The 24,811-nt window shown below is 38.9% G+C and overlaps 1 protein-coding gene across 1 annotated transcript in view; it reads left to right on the top strand.

Annotated features, from left to right (window-relative positions):
- LOC139650264 (NT-3 growth factor receptor) overlaps positions 1 to 24,593 on the top strand; it is a 124,173-nt gene extending 99,580 nt beyond the window's left edge. The window contains exons 7-9 of the mRNA XM_071526870.1: positions 8,678 to 8,921; positions 20,648 to 20,806; positions 24,408 to 24,593. Coding sequence (XP_071382971.1) covers positions 8,678 to 8,921; positions 20,648 to 20,806; positions 24,408 to 24,593 — 589 coding nt within the window. The remainder of the gene's footprint in view (positions 1 to 8,677; positions 8,922 to 20,647; positions 20,807 to 24,407) is intronic.
- The last annotated feature ends 218 nt before the right edge of the window (positions 24,594 to 24,811 follow it).

Genomic DNA, 24,811 nt, shown 5'->3' with positions numbered 1-24,811 from the left:
ATAGCTCTGGGGTCTGCGGGTACCCCAGTCGGTAGGATGAGGGTTAATCTTGGTATCAGATCAGATCTATCAGTAGACAGATTTGATTGAATATCCTCCAAGAAACACTGTGGTGATAGTGTGATTTTATATGAATGGGCAATGGATCAGAAGGTTTTGGGTTGGTAATGGGAAAGGAAGCAGCTGTAGGCTAAAGGTGAGAGAGGTGGTTTTGCGACTAGAGGCTCAGCAATTAAAATCCAGACTGTCCTGCCCAGTAAAGTCTAGGTGGGGAGAGTAGAGCTGATCCGTAACCAGCAGTAGAAGACTGGTTGCACTGGGCAGCTCCCAGATGTGAGTGTGTGTAACTGGATGAGGAATAAAACAGGGTGTTCCTGAAGAACTTCGATGCCTTGTCCCTTTCGACTCATTACTACATCACTATATCACCTACTTCTTTACTTATACCTATAGTACAAAAAGAAGAGAATAGACCCACTGAGCAATTTTACGTTGATTAGACGTTTAAAACACGTCTAAATGGCCATAGCCGTCTAGTTTAAACGGGGTTGGAAAGTGAAAGTTTATTAGATGTCTATACATAGACAATATTATCCTGGACTATATGAGAGCTACTCATAGACGCAATGTTGAAATTACTTCTTGTGCTCGGATAATTATCTTGTAGGCTAGTCTACAGGACTTCTCTGGTGCATATTTTTGGTATTTACAGATGTTTATTCATTGTAATAATGTATTTACTGCTTGGTCTAAAATAGGTCTATACATAGCCGTAATGATCCTGGGCTATATGAGAGCTAAAGCATAGCCGCGACGTTGAAATCACGTCTTTTGCTCAGTGGGGAAGTTGACCTGAGCTGCCAGGCCCGTGTGTGGCACATGAGAGCAGTGTGTCAGCAGGCCTGTAGACACTGAGTGATGGATGAGCCTGTCTCCGTGAACTACTGCAGGTTGATGCCTTGTTTTGCCCCTTGTCACCGCACTGCGACCGCCTGCTTGTTAAATACGATTCCTTCTTCCTTTGTGCCCTGCAAAGGGAAATTCCCTCCTGATTCCCACCAGGCTGCTGGTGAAAAAAAGGATTTGCTTTTAAGTCACCTGCCTGGTGCAACAAAGGTAGAAAATAAGGAAAGGCTTTGACATCTAGCGTCAAATATTGTCGCCACGATAAATGTGCGAGAGCCTCGTTAGAGCTGCGTCTACGTAGTATACCGGCCTGTTATACAGTGATTGATGAATGAGCCTGTCTGATAGGGTGACAGACTGACACGGGGAGCTATTCCACCTAGAACATTATGTAAAATACAGTGGAGAAAAAACAGTATCCACACGTCTTATAGTGTATAACTGTGTTTTAGCTTGCCCGTTAGATGGTGATTGATGGGTGAGCTGAAGAAAATGGATAGACGTAGATACACGCGATTGGTATAAACCAGTTGTGTTCAGTCAGCGTAAGAAGAGTTAAGGGTTGAAGCACCCAGAACAGTGGTATTTTACATAGTGCAGTTATGCTTTTGTTGAAACTTGAGGTGAACAAATACTAACTCTGCAGAACCGATACCTAGCACTTAAGTAGCTCAGCCGATATGAGTACTGATTCACTAGTGCATCGGTAACACTTTACAATAAGGGTCACTAAGTTAAAGGTTAGTTAATGCTTAATAAGCATTAACTAACCCTTAATTAACAGTTAACTAATGTGTCTGGTAATCATTTACTAATGGTGTTCATGTTAACTAAGGTATTAATTTATACATTATTTAATAGTCATCTTTATAAACTATTAAATAATGTATAAATGAATACCTTAGTTAACATGAACACCATTAGTAAATTACACATTAGTTAACTGTTAATTAAGGGTTAGTTAATGCTTATTAAGCATTAACTAACCCTTAACTTAGTGACCCTTATTGTATAGTGTTACCAGCGCATCGATTGCATTTACTTATTAATTTAATCAAATTATGCACTGACCAATAAAATAATAATAATGCTAATAATAAATGATAATAATAAAATTGTATTAGTATAGGCTACATAAATAGAATAAAAAAATATCACATGCACTGGACAAACAGCTTAGCAATGTACTCTCAAAAACAATTTATTCAGAATAGGATTAGCAGATAAAAATACCTTGTTAAGAAGAGATAAGCAAATAAAGGATGGAGGTGTTATGCCTATGAACTTCACAAATAGCAGTTTTTCAGCATTTTTCCATCAGGAGACATTTTTGCACCTGCTGGAAAAGTTTTATTTTGCACCAAAGCACATATACAGTATATAGATGTAGGTATCAGGACAGCTTCATCGGCCGGTCCGAATATGAACACTGTTGAGCTGGATCGGCACTGATACCAATGTCTACTGTTAGTTCATCTCCATTTTGCATCTCTTTAAGAAATGTATCATAGCTTTTTACCACACATAGTGCGCACAGTACTGTGAGACTGTGGTTAAAACACTTTAGCGTCTGTGCTTAAGCCTTCAGTGCCCTGCTTCAGTGTAAAGTGCAAGCTCGCCTGTTAGCCGGTGATTGATAGATGAGCTTGTCTCAAAGAAGAAAGGCCAAGGCAGACGGATAGAGAGAAACAGAGAATCAGGAGAGAGCCATTACCTTCACCTTGCTCTCTGATACAACTGGATCTGAGAGCGTCCAGAGAAAGGCGCAGTTTAAGTGTGTTAGTAGTAGAGACAGCCCCTATCACCAATCAAAGTAATGTAACTGCAAGTCTGAGGAGACTCATCCAGTTTACATTGTTCAGTTGGAACTGTCTGGTCTGCTAGCACTCCTACCTCACAGACTGAAACGAAACTAGAGTCTAGGCTACTGAAAGAACTCACTGCTGACGTGCGCTACTCCTGGGGCCAGTTGCATAAAGATAGACCTGGTCTTAGCCTTAAATGTGACTTTAAGTGAAACTTGCTATAGACATTTATATTTACCTGTTCCTACTACTTCTTGGTTGTTGTAGATCTCTAATGTGTTGTTTCTGTCTCTAAAGACTCGCTCTCTTCTTCAGACTCTTCCCAAAAACCAGAGATTTGGCATCTTGTATGAAACAGCTTCAGAATTTAAACGTCCCACTCTGACAGTTAGGCCGACTCGTTGCCATGACAACAAAGTTCTTAACTCAAGATTAGCCGGGGGGGAAGGTGGCTAACATTCCTACCTCAAAATAAGTCAGTTTTAATATTTTAGTAACAGACAGTCTTAATTAGACTATTCCAACCTGAGAATCTAAGACTAGTCTAAGGCTTAGACTCATCAAACATTAAACCAGCTTTATGCAACTGGCCCCAGGTTACAATGCACATGCACTGGGCTCTTGTGCAGGGGGTTACAGAAGAGGCTAGTTGGTGTATAACATAGTACAACAGAATTCCTAATACATTGATTTGTATAAATTTGATTCAAATACGATGCATAGTTTTCAACAAAAATTGTGATGTACTGGCCATCAAGCTGATGAACACCTTAACTCTAAGCCTAACCCTAACCCTCATGCAATTAAAATTGAGTTGCCTAAACCTTAACCCTAACCTTAACCAAAGTTGATTTAGTTGGCCAACCTTAAATCTAACCCTAACCAAAGTTGTTTTAGTTGGCCAACCTTAACCCTAACCTTAACCAAAGTTGTTTTAGTTGGCCAACCTTAAATCTAACCTTAACCAAAGTTGTTTTAGTTGGCCAACTTTAACCCCAACCTTAACCAAAGTTGTTTTAGTTGGCCAACCTTAACCCTAACCTTAACCAAAGTTGTTTTAGTTGGCCAACCTTAAATCTAACCTTAACCAAAGTTGTTTTACTTTATTTAGTTGCCTATCCTCAACCAAAGTTAGATTTTTTTTGGCACACGTACAGTTATAGGTTACGCGGCTGGTCAAGCGTAGGTATAGGATGAATCAAGGGTGCATAACTTTGCATAATATATGTACAGCCACTGCTGTGAGAATATGTTGTTCGGTGACACAGAGCTTCAACCCAGGTCATCAGTTGAAGAACGTTCTTTTTAACAATTCGGGCACCCTGCTGCCCCGAAAGAACTATGCATACCAATCACAATTAACATTAGCAGACAGGGCTTAAATAATGATTAAAAAACATGCATAAATTGCCTGCGTTGCCACTGTCTTTGCTATAGAGTAATTATCCAATTATCATCCAGGCTGTTGAGGTGCTGAGACTCTTCCATATAAAAATGAGCTCCTGTTCAGTAATACGTATGTTCAGTCATACTCTATTTCTCAGTGCTGGAAATAGGACTTTGGAGCAGATTTACATCATCTGAGATGCATAGAATGAGAATGTCAGTCACACTTTTTGTCTGAAGCGTGGGGAAGTCAGGATGGTAGGCTTGGACAGGAGGGGCACTTGCTATACTCTAGTATATAAGCGAGTCCAAATTTGATCTTCTAGTTTCTATCATTATAACTGAGAGCTAAGATAAAGTAAAAATCCCAAGAACTCTATTCGTAAGCCATATGTAAAAAAAACAAAAAAAACATCAAGGGAGCATTCAAGGCCAATGTTCCCTCTAAGCTGATAGTTTGGTAACTGACATCTAATAATTTATTACACACTTACCAACTACTAATATCTAGTCATTGCTCCACTTTATTCCCAGAAATTCAGTCAATATAAGCTGGTCTAGAAGTTTTGGTGGTAAATGATATTAGATGCACGGACTTTGTCATAGCTTAGGGTTTAGTGCAGTGGTTCTCAACATGGGGTCCGGGGACCACCAGGGGTCCTTGAGGGGGTTCCAGGGGGTCCCCATGCAAATCGATGAATTGTTAAACTTCACCATCATAACACAATTAGAGAATGTAGAAGAATGACTGTTTTGATCATAGTTTCACTGTTATCTCTCTACCTAGAATACAGATAGTCATGGAATTCTGGACAAAATCATATCTGACAATAAAAGTATACTCAGATTTGGGTCCAAGAGACAAAATCAAAACAAATGGGGCTCCGTGGCTCTAATATGTGCTAAATTAGGGGTCCTTGATATGAAAAAGGTTGAGAATCACTGGTTTAGTGGATTAACACCTCTGGGAGACAAACAATTTTCTTTCACAAGGACTGTGCAAGTGGGATGTAAACAATGGTTAAATCAGTAAAATAATTGGATCGTGTCAAACCACAAATGCAAAATCATTAGTGAATATATTTATGTTCAGGGATTTGGGAACGCAGCAGTGTTTGCCAAAAGTGAAAGCAGTCATTTTTAGCAGTTAATACTGAATGGCAGCGTAGCATAGTGAGTCGCTTTCGGTGAAACTTTAAAAAGCCATTTTAATCTTCCTGTGACTCACATTTGGGTCTTGGCCGAGTATTTGGCAGAGGTTGAGCTGTCATGTTGTATCGTGTGGCCTCTTTAATTGTGTAAATTCATGGTTGTAATATTATGTAATATTGTGGCTTGTTCTCTTTGCTTAGATGTGTTAGAAGGGAGCTGTGGTCAGCAAGAATCATTTGACTGTGCCATTACTCTCCACGGAAAGTAATGTTGTGCTGTAAATTAAATGCAATATAAATATACATTATAAGCAGTGGTGGAAGAAGTACTGAGATCTTTTACTTAAGTAAAAGTAGCAATACAACAATATACAGATACTCCATTACAAGTAAAAGTCCTGCATTCAAAATCTTACTTAAGTAAAAGTACATAAGTATTGGCAGCAAAATGTACAAGTACAATTTTGAGGTACTTGTACTTTACTTGAGTATTTCCATTTTATGCTACTTTGTACTTATACTCCACTACATTTTAGAGCGAAATATTGTACTTTTTACTCCATTACATTTATTTCACAGCTATAGTTACTAGTTACTTTTCAGATCAATATTTTATATTTAAAACATTTGATCATCTTTGTAAAATAACTATAAAATAGCATTGTTATAGATTAGACTACCCAAAAGTATAGCTAAATTGTTAAGATTAGCTTCACGTTGACAACTTTAAAATGCTGCTTACATGTACATGTATGTCAATAAATCAGTATTAATATTCCAATAATTTATGAAAAATATAACTCTCTTAATGGGGACAGTTTGCATTATGAGTATGTTTACTTTGATACTCTTAGTACATTTTGCTGCCAATACTTGTACTTTTGTACCAATGTACTTTTACTTAAGTAAGATTTTGAATGCAGGACTTTTACTTGTAATGGAGTATCTTTACATTGTTGTATTGCTACTTTTACTTAAGTAAAAGATCTCAGTACTTCTTCCACCACTGCTCAAACATAATGTTACATAACCGGGAGATCCCAGGTTCAATCCCCGCTGCAGCCATAGATCCTGTCGAAGTGTCCTTGAGCAAGACACTGAACCCCTACCTGCTCACTCACTGCAAGTTGCTCTGGCTAAGAGTGCCAGCTAAGTGCCTAAATTGCAAATTGTGGTTGGTAAGCTAATGAGCTACATTATGTCTACTGTGATTAGATGTTATTTGCTCCCAGGATGCTTTGCACTGCAGAATAGAACATTGGTACTTAGTCGGCAGCCTGGAAGTGAAGTCTGCGACTGTCTATGTATGCATTTGTGTGTGTGTGTGTGTGCGTGTGTGTGTGCGTGTGTGTGTGCGTGCATGCGGGGACAGTGTTTCTGTCTGTCTCTCTGCGCCATGGATGCTAATTTCAGCTCAGTAATTGTGTTTCCATTAAACTACTGGCATCAATTCATCCAGGACACACTGCTAATTTAGCTGGCACCCATTGCCCTCCACCTCACCGTGCACACACACACACACACACACACACACACACAAATGGGCACACACCTAGCTGCCACTTCACTGGCATCACTTCCTCTATTAGAGACTTAAAACTCAGTGAAGCTGAAAAGACACACACACACACACACACACACACAGGTTGACTATTAGGTTGAGTTAGCACAGCCCAGGAATATTTATCCAACTATACAGGTCATCACCCCCTTCTCTGTTTATCTCTCTCTGTCTCCTCCACCTCCTCCATCTCACTCTCTCTGTTCCTCCCTCTATCCATAACTCACTCTCCCTGCCTCTCCACCCCTCTCTAAAGCATCACGGACACACTAAGTGAGCCTGATGGCTATCACAGTGCTACATCATTAAAGCTGAGTCATAACCATGTGTCAGTCGTAACTGTAACGGATCCTAACGGACTAGCTAACTCTCCTAACAGAGAGGATTACTGCTTCATACATCATGATAGCGGACGTTGTGCGAATGTACACAAATTCAATGGACAAGTAGGACCGTTTGTTATGGGAGATTAACATAGGAAATTATACGGTAACACTTTACAATAAAGGTCACTAAGTTAAGGGTTAGTTAATGCTTAATAAGGGTCAGTTAATGCTTAATAAGGGTTAGTTAATGCTTAATAAGCATTAACTTACCCATAATTAACAGTTAACTAATGTGTAATTTACTAATGGTGTTCATGTTAACTAAGGTATTAATTTATACATTATTTAATAGTTTATAGAGATGACCATTAAATAATGTATAAATTAATAACTTAGTTATCGTGAACACCATTAGCAAATGATTACCAGACACATTAGTTAACTGTTAATTAAGGGTTAGTTAATGCTTATTAAGCATTAACTAACCCTTAACTTAGTGTACCCTTATTGTAAAGTGTTACCAATTATACCAAGAGTTGATATAGCAAGTGTCAAGGTAGCTGAAGCACTTAGTGAGTACGGGTAAAATAGTTCCGCTAGCTTGCGTCTTTCTGCAATGAGCCAACCGCAAGTGATGATCAAACTGTACCACATGATCGTCTATTTAGCTGGCTAGCTAGCTAACCTAGTAGCGAACATTTTGAAGAATAATTTACATGATTTCTTCATAAAAATAGTCATTGTTGTATCCCTAACTAGTTATTGAGACACGTGAGAACACACTTATACACATGTTCTGTCACTTCTAAACTATTAACAATTGCAGGAGACTTCTACAAAGTAGCTAGCACTGCCAGACTGCATTTCACATTAAATGTATGTATATTGTATTCTTTTTAAAAGTCTCCTGCAATTGTTAATATTTGACAGAATGACAGAATGTGACTGAAGTATTTGTCATCATATAGTTACTGATACAACAATGACTATTTTTAAGAGGACATCATGTAAATTGTCGGCACTTCTCAAAACCTTTAGCTAGTAGGTTAGCTAGTTAGCCAGCTAACTGCAGCTCTTCAAATCAAATTAAATAAAGTTATATATGAGGTTTCTAACATCACGCATTCACTAAAGAAAAGATTTGTGGCTATCTAATATCATGTAAAGTTACAAATATTTGCAATTTGCAAGTTTGGAGATTTTTTTTTAGATTTCACAAGATTGTAGATTGCAGCTTTTTCATTGGCTCAGGGCTTATAAAGGTTATTGTCATTACCATGTGGTGTAGTGTGCTCATCACTTGCAGTTGGTTCATTGCGTGCCGGTGATTGGCAGTTTTGTAGGAGGCCGCAAAATATTTGCTATCAGCAGCTTCAATCCAAACATATTGGAATTCTAACTGACCCTTAGAAGCCTGTATTGGTCGAACCCTTGCTGGGAATTCTTTCTTCTACTCCCCTACCTGCTTTGAAGCAGGTCTGACGGGGTTGTATCGAATGAATATATTTAATGCGCTTCTAATCGACTCTATAACTTCCACAGAGCCCACGGGCCAGACGCTATGATCCTGGTCGACGGACAGCCCCTGCAGACCAATGGGGAGCTGGGCTTGTCCCAGATGCTGCACATAGCCAGTCAGATCGCAGCTGGGATGATCTACTTGGCGTCTCAACACTTTGTGCACCGTGACCTGGCGACCAGGAACTGCCTGGTGGGGAATGGCCTTCTGGTGAAAATAGGAGACTTTGGGATGTCCAGAGATATTTACAGCACAGATTACTACAGGGTAAGTGCATTTAAAATCAAATCTGTGGTACAACTGTTCTTGTCTGTCTGTCTGTTTTTTTTTTTTTTTTTTGTGTGTATGATAAACTTTTTATTTATTGTCCTTGTTTATTTAGTTGATAGTATTGTATTGGTAACACTTTACAATAAGTGTACACTAAGTTAAGGGTTAGTTAATGCTTAATAACCCTAACCCTTAATTAACAGTTAACTAATGTGTAATTTACTAATGGTGTTCATGTTAACTAAGGTATTAATTTATACATTATTTAATAGTTTACACAGATGACTATTAAATAATGTATAAATTAATGCCTTATTAACATGAACACCATTAGTAAATGATTACCAGACACATTAGTTAACTGTTAATTAAGGGTTAGTTAATGCTTATTAAGCATTAACTAACCCTTAATTAATGTACCCTCATTGTAAAGTGTTACCATTGCATTTTCTTTCTTTTCTGCACACAGGACACTTTTCCGAAGATGTTAAACTTGTACAGAAATGTACACTAACAAAATTGAACTGAATTAAATTGAATGAGATTGACAGAGTAGGGGAAACAAATGACCAGGAATATCCGCACAATATTCACACATACTCATTTTGTAATATGTGTTTTTTATACATATAGATCTGTATGTATTGATGTGTTTAATCTTGACAAAATGTCTGCAGCGGCAGTTAGATGATGGATGACTTTTTGAATGGTTACTAGTGCAGGATAGACGCAGGATAGGGGACTTCTACCATGGCTGACATGTTACATTATGATGCACTGTATAGCTTCACTAAATTATTTACCCTGCAGCTGTTTTTTTTTTTTTTTTTTTTTTTTTTTAAGATTTGTAACATTTTAATGAGCCTTGGACCCAGGACGAGATGCTAAATTTCTCATGTGGGTCCCAGATGTAAAACAAAAAAAAATAAAAAATGAAGAAGCCGGGCTCTATGTGGCCTGGCTATCTAGAAGAAGTTTGTCTTCATAGATGATGGTAACAGTGGCACAGAGGGATTTTCAGCAGACTCTCTCAACACTGTAATTGGCGTGGTGGGAAATCATTTGTATTTGGCAGTAAATGTCAATGACTCCGTCGAGTCCCATCCTCCTAAGTAGCTTCTGTGGAGTGTTTTCTCTTTAATGGCTGCTGTAATGTCCCACCAGGGCTGCCGTTAGACAGCCACTGAAAAAGCTGACTGACTTTCTTTTTAATTTTAACCCTTTGTAAGAAGATCATGAGCAAGGAAAGAGTGTTGTGTGCACCTCCAAAAAAAAAATCACAGATCAATATGAATCCAATATTGACCTGAATAGAGCCAACAGGAGCCTGTAGGAGCCACAAAAAGAAAAAAAAAATAAAGTTAGTCAACAATCAATATAATTCTCATATAGTCTCATTGTAAACTGCACCACCATTTTTCAAAATGTTCATAAAAAATGGTGTACATGGTTTGATTATAAATGAAACAGAGCCTTGTGTTTTTGAAAAATATCTTATACTGCATTGACTGCTTATACTTTAGCCTCAGTGGAATGCATGGGGATTTGGTGCAATCCATTCTCCAAAGAGTTTCTGAAATGAGCACAAACTCTGAAATGCAGAGTACATGTTGTGGACACCAATAATGTGGAGGTTTCGTTCAGCTTGAGTGATTTGAGATGGATGTTGCTGTTGTTGCTGCTAATGCCCTGCTGACTGAATGTTGTCTCAGACAGATAGACACACACACACACACACACACACACACACGCCAAAAATAACCAATAAACACCCGCCTAATGTCAAATGCTGGTAAAAATTGTCTTTGGTGGATAAATCAGTAAGGGTCTCCCACCACTCTGACTGTTAACGTTTTGAGACAACAACATTGTGTGTGTGTGTGTGTGTGTGTGTGTGTGCTTCAAAATGTTCTGTTGCACTGAATTACAAACTTAGGTAACACTTTACAATAAGGGTCACTAAGTTAAGGGTTAGTTAATGCTTAATAATCATTAACTAACCCTTAATTAACAGTTAACTAATGTGTCTGGCAATCATTTACTAATGGTGTTCATGTTAACTAAGGTATTAATTTATACATTATTTAATAGTCATCTTTATAAACTATTAAGTAATGTATAAATGAATACCTTAGTTAACATGAACACCATTAGTAAATTACACATTAGTTAACTGTTAATTAAGGGTTAGTTAATGCTTATTAAGCATTAACTAACCCTTAACTTAGTGATCCTTATTGTAAAGCGTTACCCAAACTTGATCTATTATATAAGTGAGTGAGCAAGTTTTCAATTGACAGTAACTAATTCTGTACATGAAGCATTAAGGTGACATATTTCTATGAAGAATGTTTGTTAATTATTTTTGCCGTTAAAAACTATTTCTGGCAGGTTTTTTTTTTTTTTTTTAGTTTACCAGCCCTTAGCAGGTATAGGCCAAGAAGTTAATTTCAGACTGTGTGCATACACACACGCACACTCCCAGTTGTACGTCCTCTGCGGAGACAGAGTGACTTGCTGATTAACATGCATCAGATGTCTCCAATTCAGCCTCAGACACACACACACCTAAACTGAGAGAGAGAGTTTAATTTCTCCTACAGCAATTCTCCGCCCTATGCAGACTGTTTCCCTGAAGCAAAACAGTGTCCCCAGGGAACTCTGTAGCTCCAACATACTGGCTAGATTGCAAATCAACCATATGTCTGAATTATCCAAGATATCCAGGATATCATGGTCAAACAGAGGGAACACCACTGTATTCCATGCATAGGGTTAGCAATACAATTCTGGATCATGGGTTCCCAACCTTTTCCAAATCGGGGAACCGGTATTAGATCACAGACTCCAATTTGAGGAGATTGGATCACAGGCACCTGACACAATTTTTGTTGTCAGATATGATTTACATAGTAGAATAGCCTCCTATACCAGTGATTCTCAACCTTTTTCATTTCAAGGACCCCTAATTTAGTCCACATTAGGGCCACAGACCCCCATTTGATGAGATTTTGCCCCTCTGACCCAAATCTGAGAATATCTTTATTGTTATGATGATATGATTTTGTCCAGAATTCCATGACTATCTGTATTGTAGGTAGAGAGATAACAGTGAAACTATGACCAAAACAGTCATTCTTCTACATTCTCTAATTGTGTTAACTTATTGTAAATGAAATAATGGTGAAGTTTAACAATTCATCAATTTGCCTGGGACCCCCTGGAACCCCCTCAAGGACCCCCGGTGGTCCCCGGACCCCACTGTCCTATACTAAAGGTGGGGAGATAACAGTGGATAGAGTGTAAGATATGAGCACAGAAGTCATTCTTTTACATTATGTCATGCTTTCTAGCCCCTGGAATCCCTTGAAAGACCACTTAGTGTTCCCGGAGCCCACTTTTCCAACTGCTGTCCTAGATGTTAGCCTCGGGTTGACTGGTGCAGTATGAAAAGAGGCTTAAGTAGACTCATACCCAGCAAACGTTATGATGTTGATACAGTACGATGGCCTGCACCAAGGTTGAAAACCTGTGTAAATGACATAGCACCAAAAAGTTGAGATGACCATAGCTGCTACCTGCATTGTTTTGTGAAATCAGGACCTAAATGTCTTTCTGATATGAGTTCACAACAGTTTCTAAAGCTGTTTTAATATGAATTTGCCATGCCTGGGTTGACCTGAGAAATGCTTGTTGGGTTATGTGAGGCTGAGGATAAAGGGCAATTCAGATTGCCAGTGTATACCTGCTATGTTGCTGCCTCACTGTGACGTCTCTATGTGCAATAGCTGCAGCTTTGCACCTATACCATGGTCCAAAGGCTAGATGAGCTGGTAGGTTGCCTGCCTTTAAGCAAGGGTACTCAGTTTAGCCATGCATGTTTAAAGAGTAATTAAACCCCCAATCGTCTATCGGTCTGACGATGATTAGATTCTGGGGGCGACGGCCAATATTTTGGGCATTTTCTCGCATCTCAAGTTGCTAATCGGACTGTAAACATTGACCGGCGCATGGAAGAGGAAGTCTTGGCCCGGATGTCCGCTGGCTACACCGGAAACCCCGAAATATTGGCCCCAGAGTCTAATCGTCGTCAGACCGATAGACAATGGGTTCCAAGATTGCTAAACCCCAAATTCAATTCTTTGGTGAAGCCTGACACCTAAACCTGACTTGTTTACAGAATATACAGTCAGAGATAATGCATAGCTTCAGGTGGTGAAACAGTTTACCCTAAGTTTTGTAGTCTTCAATTGCATTGTGCTATGTGTAGTGTATCTAAAAAAATGTGGCATTGAGAAGTGTGCAGATTTGTAACGCTCTAGTGCTTCAGTTTTACTTCCCGGAAGTTCTGATGCTTTGCCAAGACTCTGCTTACTGGCTAGAATTGTATTTGTTGCCAGGGAACATTAGCTTATTGAACATTCAATTAGGAGACATTGGGAACTATTGGAGCCTGTCTGATTTCAATGGCACAATTGTTTCTAGATGGAGTTGGACAATTATGGTTTGTACCAATTTATTAAAAAGGTAATCTTTGCACAACCGTGTGTATGCGCCAGGTGCATCTGAGGAGGAGGACATGTAAGTTATTGTAAGTTAAGACAGTGTCCGGCAGTCTACATATTTCTAGAATATGTGTGAATTCTCTAAACTGCAGATAGTTTGGCAGCTTCTTTTTCTCATAGTTTTAAATGGAAAAGACGCTTTATTTACATCCCAACAGCACTGAGGGCTCAGCATGTTTTTAGCAAAGTTAAAAAGGGCCTATAAAAGTTTTTCAACAGTCTCATAGCAGTAGCAGGAGCCACCGCCAATGTTTTCCCCAAAGCATCTGCTGAGCGCTGCTAGCTAAAAAAGTTGTGCTCCACGGACACCAGCTGGGCTCTGAGCTAACTGCTGCAGTGTGGAAAGGGGTTTAGATTAGCCTCAGGCAAACTCTTAGCCTAAGGCTAAAGGTAAGCCTGGGTTTCAAACTTGGTGGTGTCATTCTCAGAATCATCTGCAAGAAAGGCTTATGCCATTGAAATGGGTCAGTGCTGATAGTTCACAGCAATGTTTCCTAAGAATATTTGTTATACAGCATGCCAGCACCCGCCTTTCCTGCGTTAACATGCATCCTGTGATCAGACTGTAAGTAGATGAAGCAAAAACACATCTAATCCAGGTGTAAATACGCTCAAGACACATTGAAAATCTGATCACCCAAACCAACTATGGAGGTAGACACATTTGGCCACATTGGCAACAAAGTGTAAATGTGTCTCAAATCAAAGACACAAATCAAAGAGGTGGTGTGCAGCTCAGTTAGTAACATACTAATCGAAAAGCAACCAAATAAGCAAGATGAGGTGTTCACTGTAAATCTTAAAGCAGTGGTTCTCAACGTGGGGTCCGGGGACCACCAGGGGTCCTTGAGGGCATTCCAGGGGGTCCCCGGCAAATTGTTAAACTTCATTATTTTGTCATTTAAGAATGACTGTTTTGATCATAGTTTCACTGTTATCTCTCTACCTACAGTACAGATAGTCATGGAATTCTGGACAAAATCATATCTGACAATAAAAATATTCTCAGATTTGGGTCAGAGAGACAAAATCTCATCAAATGGGGGTCCATGGCCCTAATGTGGACTAAATTATGGGTCCTTGATATGGAAAAGGTTGAGAACCCCTGTCTTAAAGGACATAAATATTACAAGCAGAAGTTACGTGCCCCTCCTTTTGGCAAGTGAAAAAGAAATCTGATTTCACTGTATAAAGGCACATTCAAATGGGTGTTATTCCTATGTTCCCAGGGTCCTATGTTCCCCAGATTTATATGGCACATAATGGGAGCATGACAAAGGGTCCTATGTTCCCCAGTTCTGGGGTTAGAGTTAGGCTTAGGGTTAGGGACCTTCAAAATCAAATAAAATGATAACCATTGGCTTTGTTTTGTTTATATAGCTGTTTTGAAGCCTTGTTCCAATAAAAAAAAACTGGATAATATTTATGAAATATTTTAACTTGAAACAGGTCAAATTTGACCCGAACACAATAGGAGGGTTAATGTGTGTAGAATATTGAACTGGGGAACATAGGACCTTGGGAACATAGGACCTTGGGAACTTAGGACCCTGGGAACATAGGACCCTGGGAACATAGGACCTTGGGAACATAGGACCCTGGGAACATAGGACCTTGGGAACTTAGGACCCTGGGAACATAGGACCCTTGGAACATAGGACCCTGGGAACATAGGATACTTGGAACATAGGACCCTGGGAACATAGGACCCTGGGAACATAGGACCTTGGGAACATAGGACCCTGGGAACATAGGACCTTGGGAACATAGGACCCTGGGAACATAGGACCCTGGGAACATAGGACCTAGGGAACTTAGGACCCTGGGAACATAAGACCCTGGGAACTTAGGACCCTGAGAACATAGGACCCTGGGAACATAGATACGCTCACATTTGAATGTCAGGTGTAAAGTAATCCAGCTAAATCACATCCAGAGACAATGCATGTTAATGCCAAGTGGCGAGACAGCCACTTGCGATTCTACAAGTTTTCCACAAAATTAAAATGCTGAAAAAGTCACGGTGAGGGGTGAGTAACTGCGAATGAATGATCTATCATTAGCAAATGAGCTGCTGCTTCTGCCTTTCACATTGTTGAATTCGTTGAATTAAAAGATCGCTGACACCAGCCCAGATTTACAGCTTTACTGATATGCTGTAACATTGCAGTCAAACAAAATGGACAAGACTGTGCCACAGATCAGCATGTAACATAACTGGTTGGACTGGGTTCTGTGCTGGTAGACTGGTTTCTGTGCATGATGCAGTGAAGTAGATCATACTTACAATTTTAAATGTATCTAACTGCATGGTAATAGTCAGCGAGTTAAGAGTCAAAGTTGCTACGGTAACACTTTACAATAAGGGTCACTAAGTTAAGGGTTACCCTTACTTAACAGTTAACTAATGTGTAATTTACTAATGGTGTTCATGTTAACTAAGGTATTAATTTATACATTATTTAATAGTTTATAAAGATAACTATTAAATAATGTATAAATTAATAACTTAGTTAACAAGAACACCATTAGTAAATGATTACCAGACACATTAGTTAACTGTTAACTAACCCTTAATTAATGTACCCTTATTGTAAAGTGTTATCGTTGCCACTGATGTTTAAAAGGGTAAGTGAATGGTTTCTAAAAGGTAAACGAGCATTATCTAGGCCTTTATTATTATAAAGTTGCAACAGATATCTACAATGCTTAGTAAATGAGATGAGGAGAGCAGTGGAAAGCAGGAGAGAGGAGAAGGAGGAGAATGAGAACGGGGGATAGAAGAGCAGGAAAGAGGGAAAACGAGAGGAAGGTGGCGAAATGAGGAGGTGAAGGAAGGACAGGAGGAGGAGGTGATGGGAAATTGGAGGCGAGAGGAAGAGGAGGGTGAAGGGGGGGGAAGTAGTGCGGTAAGGACGATTTGTCAGCGGCGTACTGCCGGTCATTCATTATGCGGGTCTTGATTAGGAAGCACGTATCCGACTAAATTAGTCAAGCTGCTTTATGATTTCGCAGCAGTCAGAGACCAAGCTAGTCCAGATGAATAATGATTAACTCACTATAATCTACAACATGTACTATAATAGGTAATACACTCTGGGTTGTACATCTTGACATATCCTCCTCCATTAGTCATGTGTGATTAAAGGCACAATCCACCCCATAACAGAATCCACAGATAGTACGCTACTGCATGTCATTCCTGTGATCTTGATGGATTCTCCTTTTAACAAACGGTACCATCTACTGTATATCATGTTCCATTACAGGCGTGTGTGTGTGTGTTTTGTGTGGATATGATTTACAGTACAGACAGCACTGTTCACATGCCATACCATTATACGAACTACAGTCTGGCTTGTCCTTATATCTTCATATATCCTCCATCAGGCTTTGGAAGTTTGCTTTCAAAAAGTAATCTGTTGCATCTCCCATTAACCTCTTCTTCCCTGGGTCCATCATTACAAACGCAGGTCGCACGGCCAAACTTTGTTCAAACCCACAGAACTTTATTTTAAATTCTAGTCAAGATAACAAGGTTTCCAAAGACACCAAATGTGTCATGCTGAATTACAGGGAAATGTGTATAAAATGATGCACAAACATCTAGATTCTTTCCATTTGATGTAATGGTGCAGCCATAAAAACATGGCCACTTGTATTTGAATATTTCATTCAATATAAGCAGCTAGAGCTTCAAGAGTTGGAACGATCAGATAAAGAATATGGATGTGACATTGTTGTACAGTTAGGATTTTTTTTTTTTCTGACTTTGAAGCTGCTTAAGGGGAAATTTAAGGGTAAAGTCCAAGGAAGAGCAAGGGATGCGGACTTGCACAGTCACCAGACCTCAACCCCATTGGGCATCTTTGGGAACATTTGAAAATCGAATCGGATTCACAAATTCTGCAATAACTTCTAGAATCGACGCCAATGTGCAAGCTGTAATTAAGGTAAATGGTGGACATACCAAATATTGAGAAATTTTGACAACTATTTTTTGACATATTAGTGAAAAATAATGTTTGAGAAATATAATTTAACAAAAAATTTGTATTCGTTTTTGATAAATGATGAGACAAAAGTTTTCTTGGTAGTGGACTCCATTGTATTTTACAAACCACAAAAGATACATTATTGTACGTTGCGTTTCATATAAAATTAGCATCTGTTTTACTGTGCAAAAAAGCAAATTTCCACCATCAGCCTCTATCACACTGTCCCTGTCATGGTCAATATGTTAAAAGTAACCTATAATTGAAATGCAAATACATACTGTACATTCCTCCTCAATGCATCATTATTACAGTAACACAGACAAAACGAGTCAAACCAGATATGATTAACACAGTGGGGTGATATACATCATGAGCTATTATTGGAACCAACAACAGACTATTCCTGCATCTTCATCTATTCCCCATCTATCATATCACTGCTGTCACATGAAAAACTCCTAATTCCAAAACTTTTTAGGCAGTGGTTGATTTCCGCATTCATGCCTTTTGGAAACTATACAATGGGTAATGAATGACTTCCATTGCTTCTTTGAGGGTGGAACTTACTTGTATGCAAATGTTCAACTCAAATAAAAAATAATAGAAAAATGAAAAATAAATTGGAGGTACAGGCTTTTCACACAACAGCAGCAATCCATGATGAATTATTAACTATAATGAATTTTGATGGCTTTAATATGAAGCAGCACCTTTTCGTAGTACTGTTCTTTCATTTGCTCATTTGCTTGTTCATTCATGCCATCTGTCCTTCCTCCTTACTTCTCTCTTCATCATCTCCTTCTTCTATTTTCTTTCCATCATCTTCACCTCTTTCCTTCCTTCCTTAGTTTTTTTTTTCAGTTTTTTTGTATTTTTTGGTAACACTTTACAATAAGGGTACACTAAGTTAAGGGTTAGTTAATGCTTAATTAACTAATGTGTAATTCACTAATGGTGTTCATGTTATAGTTTATAAAGATGACTATTAAATAATGTATAAATTAATACCTTAGTCAACATGAACACCATTAGTAAATGATTACCAGACACATTAGTTAACTGTTAATTAAGGGTTTTAATGCTTATTAAGCATGAACTAACCCTTAATTAATGTACCCTTATTGTAAAGTGTTACCATTTTTTCTCCTTTCTCCATCCTTCCTTTGATCCTTCCCTCTTTTGCTCCTGCTGTACATATTTGTAGCTTTGGGAAAAAAGTAAGATCTAAGTGCCTATAAGAGCTGTGAGCCATTTCTAAGGCCCATTCCAAGATATGCTAAAAATTCATGAATAAAGACTCGTTGTAGCAATGTTTCCAGCTGGGGATTTAAGATCAAATCTGTTGGTATGAATGTTTAAAGCGTGACATCACAGATTAGAGCTTTGCTTCCCTGCTTTCTGGTGTAGGGAGGGAGTTGTTCACATTCACAAACACTGAACGAAGCTCAGCAATAACATATGTTAATTCTTTTTTTTAGGGTGGGTTTTCCCTTTTAAGTTGGAAGCTGTTTGATTAAATCTGTTTGAAATGTTTTATTCATGACATCCAGTGAGCAAGCATTTTCTTTTTGAAGGCCCTCAAACATTTCTTACTTATTCCCTGTCATCACACATGTTAAATTTTTGTAATTAGAAATACCAGAATAAACTTTTCAAAACAGCAACAAATTGCCGTACAGACAATCAAAAATTAATACATACAGCCAATAAGATAAACAAGAAAAATACCAACTATGAATTAAACCAGGCATAAAATCCTTAACAAAAGTCACATGTAACTTGTTTCAGGACATTTGGCTACTTGGTCAAAGTGACATTGTCTTGGAGACAGTTTCTTGTATCAAAATTTTCTTCACTGTTGTATGGTGACTTCTTGAAATAAGTCATATTGGCATGTATCAAGTGAAATATATTGAAACCAGCAAGATTATCTGCCAGAGCAGTGAGATAATTTGACTAAAAATATCATGAAATAAGCTTGATGTGTCTGGAAACAAGTTTGTGCTTCAACTGTCAGACTTAGTAGGGGTTTCAATCATGTTAGATCCCTGTCTATGCCTGATGACTGATGATTCAGCATTGTCACTAACACTGAAAAAAACTATTCTTAAGCTCTGGTTTAACCCTGAGATTCCTTTACATCAATACTGGAATACTTATCACTGTGTAGTTACACTGGAGTGTGCTACTGCTAGACTAAACAAAGCTAAAGCATCTACTGTACAGGCATAGACAGTGATTGCTACATCTATAAGGCACCATCTTCTAACCCGGTGGTTCTCAATGTGGGGTTCGGGGACCACCAGGGGTCCTTAAGGAAGTTCCAGAGGGTCCACAGCAAATTGCTGAATTGTTAAACTTCACCATTATTTCATTTATAAGAAGTTAACACAATTAGAGAATGTAGAAGAATGACTGTTTTGATCATAGTTTCACAGTTATCTCTCTACCTACAATACAGATAGTCATGGAATTCTGGACAAAATCATATCTGACAATAAAAATATTCTCATACTTGGGTTCGAGAGACAAAATCTCATCAAATGGGTACGTGGCCCTAATGTGGACTAAATTAGGTGTCCTTGATATAAAAAGGTTGAGAATCACTGTTCTAACCTATCACACTCTCTTTCTCTTTGGTAATTATTTCCTTGTTAATAGAAGCTGTAGGTCAAGCTTTTTATGTAACAGGAGGTCAACTGATGGACATATTGTCGGTGACCATTTTCAAAATAAAACGTGTTAATCGTAAAAAAATAAGGGGTTAAATGATCTGAGATATGCACTAAAACCATATAAAAACAAACTAACAGGCTACGAATGGAGAGAGACTATAATAAGTGTCATGTGATGAACGTTTAACCTTTGTTACCTGCCACTTTTGTACCAAAACAATCTGTGACTTATGTTAAAGTGTGTGTGGCGTCTGTGTGTTTGTGTGTGTATGTGCACTTGTGTCTGATGTGTGTGTGTGTTCTCTATCTCCCTCTCTACACTGAGCGTGGAGAACACACTTTTGTGTTTGCGGCCAGTGTCAAAACGTCCCCTAAAAGCGTCATACGTAGGAAGTTCATGTTACAGAATATACTACATGACTGACAACTACTTTCTCTTGTGTTCTGCAACGTGTGTGTGTGTGTGTGTGTGTGTGTCTATGCAGGTGGGAGGTCACACCATGCTGCCGATCCGTTGGATGCCCCCGGAGAGCATCATGTACCGGAAGTTCACAACAGAGAGCGATGTGTGGAGTTTTGGAGTCATTCTGTGGGAGATCTTCACCTATGGCAAACAACCATGGTTCCAACTGGCCAATAATGAGGTAGAGGAATCTCTTTATTTGTACATGTATATAGGTTTAAATGTGCATTAAGTCATCTTAATCTTAGTAATAATGCTGCCATGTCATTTGCCTTTTTTGGCTTGAGAACTAGGCTTTGTTCCTGTAATGTTGGTCGCTCCATCGTTGAACAGTCGAAAATGCTAGTCGGGAAGCCAGAAATCTCAGGACTTGGCCAAATAATCATTGAGTCATTGGTACAAATTAACAACTCTATCAACCCCCATTCCCCACAGATACATTATGGTCATTTTGTGCTATGGGGTAGTAAAAAATCATACTTATTGCCCTTTTAAATGTGATGTGTGGGGTTCTGGAGTCATTCTCTAGGAAATCTCGTCCTTTGACAAGCAGCCAGCTACAGCCATATACAGTGCTGCAGAGTAGCATTCGGTGACTTGGAGTCACACTATGGGAAGGTGTAAAACAGCTGTGTTTCCAGCTGGCTAATAATGAGGCGAGTGTGGCTATACTTAATGCTACGTATGTAAGGCAGTGTGCGGCCTATTCTGATATTCCCGCATGCCCTCTTGCACACATCAGACTTGTGTTGGAAAATGTGAATGCGGAGATCTCAACGGATTCTCTTGCATGTTTATGATATGGCGGTTATGCACTGGGGAGCGGAAACCTTCAGTTATATGGTTGCAGCAAAAATATATCTGATGCACGGATTCTAACGGTGTTATTTAAGAAGAAAATATCTTTTCTTGCATGCACAAAAAGCTGGAGTACACACCGAATGTAGAAAATAGTAAGGACATCTTCCCAATATTGAGTTGCAGCCCCCTTTTGTGCAATCCACATCTCAATTGTCTCCAAGCTTGAAAATCCTTCTCTAACTCGTCTGCTGCTCTTTACATCTCTTCGTTTGTGATTTGTATAGATGTAATAAGTGGGAATCAATAAGGGATAATGGCTTTTACCTGGATTTACCTCACCAGTGTACTTTATGAAAAGAGTAGGTGTCCCTAATATTTTGTACATTCAGTGTAAGTGGAGAACCACACTTTGGAAAAATGTGATTTTGCAGTGACTGTAATGAGTCCAGTTCTATTTCTACCAGTCGCTCCCTTTTAACCGTGGAGAGTTAAAGAAGACAAAAAGAAATCAGAAGACAAAATGAATCTGAAATTATTAAAAAATGGGGTTACTTTTGAAAGCCTAGAAAATGTGTGGATCTTTCCATGAAAATCAGTTAGAGTTCTCCCAAAATATGATCAATACATTATTTCCATATTGATGTCTTGCCACATGCCACAGTCTCCTCCAGGTTGGATAGATCCTGCTTAGCTGCTGGGCCACCACCATCCTTGAGCAAGTTTACCTTTCACGGTGCCACAAAGATTTCTCCATTTGTGATTATCACTTCTCCTACACTGGTGAACTGCATTGACTTGTAATGTAAGCCCAGATTTTAGTTTTACGAGGAGGCCGCCCCCTTGTGCAAACCAGAGCCAACCAATGTATTGTAGAACAAAGTAACACAAGTCACCAAGTGAATTGTAAAAAAAAATGTTTGTCTTCGCTTTTTAACCATCAATCAACTAACTGGTAAGCCTAAAATGTGATAAAGGAGCATCAAGACACATCATTGTGCACTAAGCCAAATTGTGGACTGGCACCAGTCAATGTGCAACATTCAGCCAAAACTGGCACAAGTCTCCTTTGTAAATGACAGTAATTAATAGCTGAAATCCTGCCTTTTTATATAAATGCTGTCTGTTTTGAAATAATACTGTGGGATGTAGGCACAGAAGACAAACCATCAGAAGCAAAGGCAGTGCTTGAAACATTTTGCGGCCAAGTCTCCAAATGGCCCAGGTGTACATTTAATCTGTGGCTGTGATCACTCAAGCCTCCTTGACTTTATTTAGTTTTGACTAAAGATTTCACTATTTACAGGTGATCATTTGGACAAGTAAGAGCAAAAATTGTTTCCTCAATTATAAAAAAATCAGACCATGCTCAGTACCGTTTATATATAGCCAAAATAGCCAGAGGGAACGTGTTTTCAAGTTAAAAAAAAAAAAAGAAAAACTGCAAACGCCTCTGTTGGACACCAGAGGGGTGTGACTTCGGCAGAGACGGTATGAATACCAATGCGTACATGCTTTGGATACTGGTGTTGTGAGTGTGGATTTTCCAAATGAGAATGCAGAGGAAAACAAAGGGGGAAGTAAAGTCCTCACAAAAAGCACTGAGCATACTAAGAAGATCATAATAGACCCCAGCAGAGAGCAACTGACACGACTGATTGATTCTCTCTGATAAAACCATGTGTTAGACTCTACTTCACTTCATGAGGTGGGTTACAGGGCCCCAGCAGGGATACATTGAGTATATCAATATACACGTAATGTTCAAAGACTTCATCTGTGTCATTATACCCTTGTGGGTATTATGTTATTATGGCTAAGTGTAGCTTAATATTATGAGTGTATCAATTACGGCTCTATGGATAAAATATTCAAAGATTACAGCTATTTTAAAACACAGCCTAAATGTCTTTTATCATACTGTACAGTCACAGGCCTATGAGTATGACATATGATGATTCTGTCATTGTACCATTGGTATTGGTCTCTTATAATCAATGAAACACTGAGAGAGAGGGTGAGAGGTGTGTGTGTGTGTGTGTGTGTGTGTGTGAGAGAGAGAGAGAGAGAGAGAGAGAGAGAGAGAACATGTCTATGTGTCTGCATGTGTGTGAGGTTTTAAACCAGTCTGACAGGGCAGGACAATGGAGTTAACTGTGAACACAATTAACAGAACAGACACATTTAGCTACCTCAGATGATTGTTTATAATGCCAAAGATGACAAATATTGATTTGTAGCTGCATGGCAGCAATGAACAGAGGTGTGCTTTATTACCAAAGTGGTGGATGACCTTCAGCATGGCTTCATTTTTGCAGTGAGGTCCTGGGTGGGAAACTCTACCTGGAAGATTGGCATATAAAAGTAGCATTACTTAAATACATAAGTGAGGACAAAATACAGATAAACCTAACAGTTACCAAATTAGCTAGCAAGCTCGAGAACAACAACCAAAACGACTTTTTGAATTAGGAGTGAAGTAGCAAGTAAGCTACTAGCTACCTAGGCTAGACTCTGGTAGCAAGAATGGACTTCCAGAATCTTGAGTTCCATTCGTTTCAAATATGTTTTTCAGTGGGGAATCTGTGAAATGATAAATGTTTGTATAATATATCTTGGTACACAACAGTAGACAGAGCGGTTTCCCACGCTGATTATTCAAAATGGGCGCCATGTGAATAAGGTCAATAGTTTCAAATAAACTTGACTCTGATAAAACATTTGAAAATGCAACAGGGGAAGGCACATGCTGAAAACAGCATATGTTTTATCAAACATTTATTAGAGGTGGCAAAACTGTACTGCAGTAATGCAGTAGGGTTTTCAGCTTTATAGTACATTTTTGTCATTCAAGTGGGAAAAAAACACTGTATGCAGCGTACTAAGTCTTATGTATCATTGCATAGCCAGACATTTCTCTAAATGATATGATATGTTACGATACTATTAACCATAATTCTTTCTATTTGTCTCTCTCTTTCCAGGTGATAGAGTGTATTACTCAGGGCAGGGTACTGGAGCGCCCCAGGGTCTGTCCTAAGGAGGTCTACGATATGATGCTGGGCTGCTGGCAGAGGGAGCCGCAACAGCGCCTCAACATTAAGGACATTCAGAAGATGCTGTTCGCCCTGATGAAAGCCACGCCGGTCTATCTGGACATACTGGGATAGAACTGGAATCGACTAGAAAGGAATGGGATAGATGTTAGGATTGGACTAGATCATCAGTGGAATAGAAATGAGTGAAATGGATCTGACTGAACTGGATTGCATTGGAGTAGATGTTGGACTGGCCTGGACTTAAGCAGAATGGTCTCTAATGGAATGATTAGAATTGGGAATGGGACTGGATCTTTGACTGGACAAAGTGGAGATGACGGATATGGATT

Source organism: Centroberyx affinis, unplaced genomic scaffold (genome assembly GCF_046629955.1).
Source record: "Centroberyx affinis isolate AG114_WGS23_722 - 3 ecotype Tasmania unplaced genomic scaffold, CSIRO-AGI_Caff_v1 ptg001475l_1, whole genome shotgun sequence".
Classification (NCBI taxonomy): Eukaryota; Metazoa; Chordata; class Actinopteri; order Beryciformes; family Berycidae; genus Centroberyx; species Centroberyx affinis.
Note: the sequence above shows the minus strand (reverse complement) of the source record. Positions and strands in the feature narration are given on the sequence as shown.